Consider the following 10,000-nt stretch of genomic DNA (forward strand, 5'->3'; position numbering starts at 1 on the left):
TGTACGCACAATCTGAATGAGAGGCCTAGCCTGTTTAGAGGTGCTTGCTTCTGATGGGTAAGACAGGATTACAGCCCACGTTTAACAAAACACAATGGGCTTACTTCTGAGTTAAATGAATAACAAATACCTCTGCCTGTAAGTGAGAACTAACTGCACATAATGGAGAAACACAGATGCAAATTAGCTGTTGCAAAGTTAACCTTACTGTCCTCATCTCCCACTGGCCCCCCCTACTGAAATCAAATAAAGATTACCATATCGTCTTTCCCTTCCCCTCTTGTCTGACCTTTTAGATGTTTTATGGGTAAGCTCTTTGGGGCAGGGACCTGGCCTTTTCTGCTTGGCATATCATGCCCAGTGATGTCACGATGTAAATACACAATTTTCTAAAAATGTCAAGACTTGCTCTCAGGCACAGAGGTGCATCAGGGGCTGCCCAGGTGGGGGCTCATGTCCATCAGTTAGCCTATCTAACTGGGTCAACCCCTGAATCCTCAGTACTGGTGGAAGTGCCAGCACCTGACGAAGCATCTAGGGGGATGTTATATAAGGGACCCTCTGTGGAGGTTTGTCTCAGGGCCTCAGCAACCCGTTTACTGGTGCTGATCCGATGGCGCCCACTTTACATCGAAGCCCATTGACTCTAATCAGCCCTTAAATACGAGCAGTAAGCACATTTCTAGCCCCCCTGACTACAGCCTGTTGGACAGAGTGCCCCCCCAAAGAACAGATGGTGACCACACTTGCTCTCGACGGTCCAACCACGCCATGTGCATGAGCCCCAAAAGGGTTGGTGCTTTGTGTCTGCTTTCCTTCCTGCCCAGCCTAGTTCACATTCCCACATATGTTACATCTGGCCATTCACAGCAGGGTCCCTTGAGGACTGGCCAACATGCCCCAAAGTGCGCAGCCAGGAACGTGATGTATGTGTCCATCCTGCGTTCTCAGCTTCATGCCCCCCCTTCCCCATGCCTGTCCTGACAGCGGGCTGCTCCTTTCTGTCTTCTAGGCTTACAAAGAGTCCAATTTCACTTCGTTCCAGCTGCATGTGCGTAAGTGGATGGACTCCAGGTGCGGGGGAAGTCAGAGACCAGCTGTTTTTCCTCGAGCTTACAAAGCGCCTCCGTGTTGCTTGAGCCCAATGGAGAACAGAGTGTGGGTGGGTGGGTGGGTGGGAGGAAACCCTGGCTTGAATTGGTGGGCAACACCGCTGTGCATTGCGGCTATCCTGTTAGGGAACAGCAGAGAGGTCAGGTTAAAGGGATACTGGGGGAAAGTGTGGAGCAGCAAGGAGCCGATATATTCTTTGCTTGGGACCTTGCGGCTTCCAAGGAGCAAAAGCAAAAAACAGAACGAGAAACTTGTTGGGTTTTTCCACATTTTTATGTCTCTATTTGTAACCCGTACTATCTCCTCCCTCTAAAACCTGCTCCTGACTCAAGTGCCCTCCTGCCCCAATCGGGGCAGTTGCAAACTGGCTTAAATTCTTCCTGCACCTGATGCGGGACAACCCACACAAACGTAACTTTTGACAGCATTCAGGTTTTCAGGACAGCATTCGTGCCTGTCCGCAGCGGCTGGCCTTGCCCCTCATTCACGCATCGGTGATATGTCCGCCACGCCACCAGTCCAAGGCATGAGGCAGATTGCATGGGTGGGTGGCACATGACCCTCCCCCCCAAGCAGGTGCTGCCTTAACTCGGCCCTCGCTACCTCCACCACCTACAAAGTTCCTCAACATGCACTGCCTTAAGCTGAAGGGCACAAGCCAATGCCTTCTTCCTTGTCCTCCGACAAACTCTACTCCTTAGTGATGCTGAATCAAGCCACCCCATGGCAAAGGCTGTACCAGCCTACAGTCTTCAGCAACAGCCTCAGTTGTCCCACGTTCCACGCAATTTGACTTCTCTTGCTTTTTTACTTCTGCTGTGCAGTCGCCCATCTGAGGACAAGGCAGTTCTTCATTTTAACTTGTAAAGGGTGGGGTGGCAGAGAAGACCAGGAAAATCCTGTCTCCTTTGGCCTGGGCTTCCGACAAAGAAAAGGGGTGTCATTCCAGCGATTGCCAATCAGAACCCCAGTCTCTAGCATCCTCCTTATCCCAAAGGTTAAACAAAGGCAAGAACGTATAGTTCACCTGGCACCAGCTTGCAAACTTTTTGACCTCCTGAGCTGGCACGAACTGCTCCAGGGTTTTCATCTGGCAACAAACACAACAAAAACAAAAGCATTTTTTATCTCTGCGATGAGCCGGTGATGTGCACAGCTGTGGTGGAGGCAAGCAGAGAGTGTCTTTGAGGAAGCCCATGCTTCCTTGCTTGGCTTGGGATGGTGCCTTCTTCAAGGAAGTGATTCCTGGATATTCATAGCTGCTTGGCTGAGAACCTTTTCAAGCCCCCCAAGGTCAGGGAATCTTTGTGGGGAAGGAGTTGGATGCAAAATCACCCAGCCACTGATTTCTCCCACTCACAAAATCTATCATGAATTCTTTCTCGGGTGGTCCGAAGCCCTTCGCTTTTCGCCTTGCTTCCTTCACAGAGAGGGCAAAGTTTCCCCCATCACACGCCTCTTTCTCCAAAGCACTGGAGGCCCCCTTGAGGCCCCCTCCTCCACTCCCCTCATTCTGCCACGGGGTACAAGAAAAAGGGGGGGATCTCTCCGGCCATGGGTCTTCTGGCTGGGGCTTCTTCACCTTGGGTGTCTGGATCATAGCGCTCCCTGCTCCAAGGGGACAGGCTCTTCTTGCTGCTTCCGGCGCTGCCGCTCTCTCTTGGCCCGCCAGCAGACCAAGGCCGCCACCAGCAGCCCCACCCCAAAGATCAAGGTGGCCACCGAGACCACCTTGGCGATGTCCATCTGCGGCCCATTGATGGTGAAGGTGATGCAGGTGGCGGCGATGCCGATGACCAGGGAGACGATGCCGAAAGGAAAGACGCAGCGGTACCAGGACTTCTCGGTGCCCCCCGTGGCCAGGGCCAGCTTGTTGAGCGTGGCCGTGGAGTCTGTAGTGGCGGCCACAGGGAGACCGGGCTTCCCTCCTTGCAGGCAGGTCACCGAGTTGGACTTGCAGCCCATCATCCTGGCTGGCGCAGGGCAGAGGATGCCCACCACAACCGGCCCTGGGGGCAAGTCACATGTGGGTGGACCTGCTCACCAAGCCACTCTGCTCTTTCCACCGTGCAAGCAAGGCAACTCTTATGCTGCTCTCTCTCTCGCTTGCTTCCCTCCCACTGCCCGGCAGCTCCAAGCTTGCTGCCTGCTTCTTCGTTCTGCTCCAGCTTTGCCTCGCTGACTTGTTTTTTCTGCTGAAACGCCCAACCCCGATTGGCAGATGGGAGCAGTGATATCATGCCTGTGGGTGGGAGCTCAGAGCGCATTAACTGTTTCAGAGACTGTGGGCAAACCGTCTCCCTGGAGTCCCAGGGCGAGGACTTGGAGGTGTAAGGAGAGCGGGCAGGGAGTGACGCAGCAGTGTGCTCAAAACACACACACATGCTCTGTATGTAGCAAGCTCCAGGTTCCATCCCTGGCATCTTTTACAAGGATCAGAGTCTGGGGAGGCAGTTGGACAGCTACCATCAATCAGGGACCACCCGAGGCACTGCTACGAATGCTTTGACACTTGGCTCATTTCCTTGTCTTCCAAATATCTTTGCCTACTTCATTTTACATTAATGTCTAGCTGCTGGTGCTGGGACGGCTTCCTTTTCTGATATCTGACAGCTACTTGGACCATTTGAGCCAGGCTGCTTCTTCTGAGCTTTCTCATTAACCTTTTAATAAATTGAGGTTTTATTTGGGTTTCACCTCTAATCTGCTGTGATCTGCCTTGTGTTTTCCCCCAGAACAGGGAGGCAGGATAGAAAACCTTCCCAATTCATCAATGAATGGAGATTATGATGTGGTTCCCATGTTGATTTCACATTGAAATCTGTATTGATGATATGCAGTTCCGTTTTCTGAATAAATGAATGATGGCTTTTCTGTACTGTGAATTGTTGGAACAAAATGTTTTGCACTGCGTGTGTGTGTGTGTGTGTGTGTGTGTGTGTGTGTGTGTGTGTGTGTGTGTGTGTGTGTGTGTAGATTGCTTTGTTTATGGTGTGATTTTTTCGTTGTTGTTGCTGCAATTCTTTGAATAGGGGAGCTTTTTTTTTGAAGTTTCAAAAATGACTTTACAGTATTACACTTTAATAAGAACATAAGAAGAGCCCCACTGGATCAGGCCATAGGCCCATCTCGTCCAGCTTCCTGTATCTCAAGGTGGTCCACCAAATGCCCAAGGGAGCACACAAGACAATTTTTTTGGGAGGGTGGGGGAGAATCCTGTCGGGTCATGACCCAATTTGTTCTTGGCTGGGGGTGTTGCTTTTTGTCCTGGCATCTTGAACTTCTGCCACTGAGCCAGGTCCTGAGCAAGATGCCTGCACTGGTGGTGCCATCCTATGCTTGTTTACTCAGAAGTAAGTCCCATTGTGTTCAGTGGGGTTTACTGCCAGGAAAGGATGCATAGGATTCCAGGTGCGCAGCCCAATCCTACCCACACAGCAAACCACATCCTCCTGCAAGGGATTTTTGTCTGATGGAGGTTTCCTTGCCCCAGAGCAGGGGTGCCCAAACCCCAGCCCTGGGGCCACATGTGGCCCCCGAGGCCTCTCAATGTGGCCCTCAGGAAGCTGCCAGACTCCAATGAGCCTCTGGCCCACCAGAGATTTGTTGGAGCCCACACTGGCCTGACGCAACTGGTATCAGCATGAAGGCAACTGTCTGACCTCTCGCATGAGCTGTGGGATGAGGGCTTCCTCCACTGCTTGCTGTTTCACATATGTGAAGCAGCAGTGGCAGTGAAGGAAAGGCTGGCCTTGCTTTGTGCCAGGCCTTTTATAGGCCTTGAGTTATTGCAAGACCTTAATTCGTTCATATAAGTTCATCTTTAATATATTCATTTATGTAAACTTATGTAAATTTATTCAAATTTTCAATGTAAATGAATTCTTTCCCCCCCCCAGCCCCTGACACAGTGTCAGAGAGATGATGTGGACACCCCTGCCCCAGAGTAAGCCCCAGCAGCCACTATGGGGCAACTCAGATCTGCACCAGCAATATCACTGGTGCAAGTCCACATTGCTCCATGCAGGCAGATCAGGCCTGGGGAGAGGGTTTGGCATGTGCCTCCGCTGCCGAACCTGCCCTTCTCCCTGGTCCAATCCACCCAACCTGTGCCATCTCCTCCTTGGTCCATCCCTCCTCACTTCCTCCAGCAGGCCTCCTGCTGTCTGCTGGTGAACGGGGAAGGCTCTGGCCTTCCCACTGGCAGTTAGCATGGCCCACAAAGCATTTTCTGGCTGCTTTGCAGAATTCTGCGCCAGCAGAACACACTTTTAAAAGGTAACTGTGAGCAGTCCAGACAAGCTCAAAGCATTTTGTTAGCCATTAAGGACAATTAAGGTTTTGTCTGTCTGATTACAAGGGGATTCAGCTGTACGTGTGTGTATTAATGGACTGATGGGGGGGGAAGGGCGCCCATCAATGTCTTAGAGATCGCCTACTCCCGTACAATCCGGCTCGTCCTCTCAGGTCATCAGAGAAGGCCTTTTTGCATGTGCCGCCGCCTAAAGAGGTACGTGGGGCGGCGGCAAGAAACAGGGCCTTCTCAGTAGTGGCACCAACGTTATGGAACTCCCTTCCCCTTGACTTGAGAATGGCTCCCTCCCTCGAGACCTTTCGGCGAGGCCTGAAGACCTTGTTGTTTACACAAGCCTTCTGACTCTATGGCCTTTTTAACATCTTTTATACATCTTTTACAGGTGTGATTCCTCCTTGAACTGCTGTTTTATACTCTTTTTATTCTGACTTTTATCTGATTACTGTTTTTATGGTTTCTCTTAATGTGTTTTTAATATGTTTTTATCTGTTAAATTATGTTTTAATCTGTTTTTTTTTAAATATGTTGTAAGCCGCCCTGGGTCCCTTTGGGGAGAAGGGCGGGATAAAAATAAAGTTTATTATTATTATTATTATTATTATTATTATTATTATTATTATTATTATCAATGTGAAAAATACGTTAAATCCAAATGTGTTGAAGTTTGCTGTACTTGTTTTGAACTGATTGCTTTGATGGTTTTATAGTTTAAGGTTAGTTTCCAGGAGGCTTGTCGTGATAGGCAGGATTTAAAAGCAAAAACATTAAAACTGTATGAGATCATTTCATGGCCTGTTACGTCCCACTTTTATCAGCCAGTTTTGCTGTTCATTGTTCCGCTGTTCATTGGAATCATTTTGTTATTGGAAGCCACCTGCAGTCCATTTTCTTGGGTGGGGGGGGGGAAGAATTTTGATCTATTCACTAAACAAATAAGCATAGTTGTATTGCTAACATACATCAGGCTATAAATAGGAAATACTTCTGCATTTGTGCAGGCCTTGGGAGTATCCAAAGAGCTGCATGTGTATCTAGCTGGCCGTTACCCTGAAGACAGTGTGGTTAATATTATCCTCATATTGTTGATGGGACAGAGATGCCTGCATTGGCTCGGTCATGTCATGAGAATGGATGATGGGCGGATCCCAAAGGATCTCCTCTATGGAGAACTTGTGCAAGGAAAGTGCCCTACAGGTAGACCACAGCTGCGATACAAGGACATCTGTAAGAGGGATCTGAAGGCCTTAGGAATGGACCTCAACAAGTGGGAAACCCTGGCCTCTGAGCGGTCCACTTGGAGGCAGGCTGTGCAGCATGGCCTTTCCCAGTTTGAAGAGACACTTTGCCAGCAGTCCGAGGCAAAGAGGCAAAGAAGGAAGGCCCATAGCCAGGGAGACAGACCAGGGACAGACTGCACTTGCTCCCGGTGTGGAAGGGATTGTCACTCCCGGATTGGCCTTTTCAGCCACACTAGACGCTGTGCCAGAACCACCTTTCAGAGCGCAATACCATAGTCTTTCAAGACTGAAGGTTGCCAATAATAATTGTTGATGGGGGAGTTGAGGCTGAGAGAGAGAGAGAGAGAGAGAGAGAGATATTTGCCAGCACTCGCTATTCTGGCAAAAGTGGTTCAGTGTGTCCAGCTCAGAGGAAATGAAATGCAGGCAAGTCTGAGATCCAACATCTCTCCTTTCAGAAATTAAGCACTTGTGGCTTTCTGAGTGAGCTGCAGCTTATTAACAAGATTTAATAGGCCTGGACAAAGCCTATGCCAAGACAAAGAGCTTTTCCCAGCCTCATTCTTACAACTGAAGTTGCTATGTGACGTCAGGTCAGCCGCTGTTACACAAGGAGTAGACCTGGGTCTACTGGGTCACCTGGTCGCTTGTCATTCTGGGCGTTTGGTGCTCGATAAAAGCAAGGAGAAATCATGTAACCCTTTCCCAGAACAGTCACCAGGACTCTTGGAGTCATCCCTGTGCATTTATCAATTGCATCCAAGCCAGCCTGTGCCACTACGGAGCTGTCCAAAGTACCAAGCCATTGTCTTTGTGTGCTACCTTTTCCATCGCTTGGGTTGTGGCTAACAGAAGAGCAGCCCTTCTGGATCAGGCCCCAGACCCCACCCAGTTTAGCATCCAGTTTCCCACAGTGGCCCACTGGCCACCTCTGGAAGCATCCTCCTCCTCTCCCATCATTTCTCTCCTGCAACCGGTATTCAGGACCACACTGAATCTGGTGGTAGCACAAAGCCATCCTGATGGCTAACCTTTGATAGATTGGTCCTCATGAACTTGAGTCTGTTCCTCTTTTAAAGCTGCCTGAACTCATAGCCATCACTAGAAAAATATCTCTCTCCATTCTGTCCACACCATACATGATTTTACAGGCCTCAATCCCATTCCCTTAGGTTGCAGTCCTAACGCCACACCTGACCACTCCTGCTGATGGCATCACCAGCCTTGCTGTAGGAGACATCCTGGAGCTCTGCTCTCCCCATTCCCCCTTGACTGGATACCAGTGCACACTGGACACATTTCTCAAGCAGCTCCCCATTCATTTTAGGACCTCTCAGAGACATTCTTGGCTCCCTTTGAAATGTGAAGGATGTGACCCGACACCAATCTAGTATTTTTTTTCCCCTGCATTTCCAAAGGCCTGTAGCTCAGTGGTAGAGCAAATGGTTCCTTTGTTTCTTTGCGAATAATATTAAGAATATTTACATGCCACTTTTCAATAAAAGGCAGTTCACATAACAAAACAATGAGAAAACAGATCTTTGTCCCCAAGGGGCTCACAATCTAAACAGAAAAGTAAGGGAGATACCTGCAACAGCTATTGGGAGGGATGCTGTGCTGGACAAATCCTGCTATACGTGCCAGAGGTTGGAGGTTTTATTTCCAGGTAGGACAGGGGAGAAGCAGTTGGACCAGAGAGCCTGGAACCAGAGAGCTGCTGCCAGTGTTAGTAAATGGTTGGCAACCTTCAGTCTCGAAAGACTATGGTATAAGCCTACAGCACCCAGTATTCCCAGGCAGTCTCCCATCCAAGTACTAACCAGGCCTGACCCTGCTTAGCTTCCGAGATCAGACAAGATCGGGCATGAAAAGACTATGGTATAAGCCTACAGCACCCGGTATTCCCAGGCAGTCTCCCATCCAAGTACTAACCAGGCCTGACCCTGCTTAGCTTCCGAGATCAGACAAGATTGGGCATGGAAAGACTATGGTATAAGCCTACAGCACCCAGTATTCCCAGGCAGTCTCCCATCCAAGTACTAACCAGGCCTGACCCTGCTTAGCTTCCAAGATCAGACGAGATCGGGCATGGAAAGACTCTGGTATAAGCCTACAGCACCTGGTATTCCCAGGCTGTCTCCCATCCAAGTACTAACCAGGCCTGACCCTGCTTAGCTTCCGAGATCAGACAAGATTGAGCATGTGGAGGGTAACAGTTGCTGCCCCAGTGTTAGTAATGCTGAGCTTGATAGAACAAGGGCTTGAGTGAGTATTAGCTTCCCCTGTTTTCTAGATTGCAGAATCTCATCCTGGAAGGGATTGCTTGCCCAGAGCAGGTTGTGCAGCAACAACAACAGATGAGAAGAGAGAAAGCACCAAATCTTGGAGCAAAAGGAGAGGAAATCTCAGAAGGTACAGAGGGGACCATTCATTGCAAGTATAGAATTCTTCCTCTGGGGGTGACCCTGATTTGGTTCTTTCAAAGAGAAACCCAAACCATTTTCCATACCACTTAAGAATAATATTCAGGTCTACTGAAAGTACCACTCTGCCTCCAGACCCATCATAAGAACAGCCCCACTGGATCAGGCCAAGGGCCCTAGTCCAGCTTCCTGTATCTCACAGTGGGCCACCAAATGCTTCAGGGAACGCACCAGACAACAGACACAACCTGCATCCTGGTGCCCTCTCCTGCATCTGGCAATCAGAGGCAGCTTACCTCTACCTTGCACATACCTACTCTGACTTGTAACCCGTGATTAACTTTTCCTCTGGAAATTTGTCCAGTCCCATCTTAGGGCACAATCCTAACCCACTTTCCAGCACCGACATAAGGGCAGTGCAACATACGGATAAGAGAACAAACACTGCCATACCTTGAGGAGGCCTTGGTGATTGCCCCTCCCCCCCAACAGCAGGATGCAGCACATGCCCCACTGGCACAGCTATGCCAGTGCTAGAAAGTGGGTTAGGATTGCCCCCCTGCAGGCATCTAGGCAAGATGCTGACACCATTTCCTGTGGCAAGGAGTTCCACCGACTAATGACATGCTGGGTAACAAGTCTGAGATTTATTGGGCTCAAGAACTCCAGCTTCAAACCCCAAAGCCCTGGCGAAAAATGACCTTCTAAATCCAAGGACCAAAAGTCAGTCCCTTCTCCAAAGGCACTCCGTTGCGTATTAATGCTGAGCCGAGCACATGCAAGGAGAGCAGCCTGCCTTCCTCCCCACCCCCTGGGGCAGCCATACATATCTTTTGCATGCTGGCTGGGCCTCACTGCTTGCTCAGTGTTAAACCCTTTGCAGTCTCCCATTTGAGCAGAGGTTGGTTGTT

At 49.7% G+C, this 10,000-nt stretch overlaps 1 protein-coding gene across 1 annotated transcript; it reads right to left on the minus strand.

Annotated features, from left to right (window-relative positions):
- Window positions 1–2,700: 2,700 nt before the first annotated feature.
- On the minus strand, window positions 2,701–3,081 carry LOC136663570 (transmembrane protein 100-like). The gene has a single exon (XM_066640341.1). The coding sequence runs from the start codon at window positions 3,079–3,081 to the stop codon at window positions 2,710–2,712; it is 372 nt and encodes a 123-aa protein (XP_066496438.1). The 3' UTR covers window positions 2,701–2,709.
- Window positions 3,082–10,000: the final 6,919 nt, after the last annotated feature.

The sequence above is a fragment of the Tiliqua scincoides genome, chromosome 13, assembly GCF_035046505.1.
Source record: "Tiliqua scincoides isolate rTilSci1 chromosome 13, rTilSci1.hap2, whole genome shotgun sequence".
Classification (NCBI taxonomy): Eukaryota; Metazoa; Chordata; class Lepidosauria; order Squamata; family Scincidae; genus Tiliqua; species Tiliqua scincoides.

Bases quoted from the DNA above. Each gene is read 5' to 3' on its own strand.
- LOC136663570 (XM_066640341.1), bottom strand. From the start codon at position 3,081: ATGATGGGCTGCAAGTCCAACTCGGTGACCTGCCTGCAAGGAGGGAAG.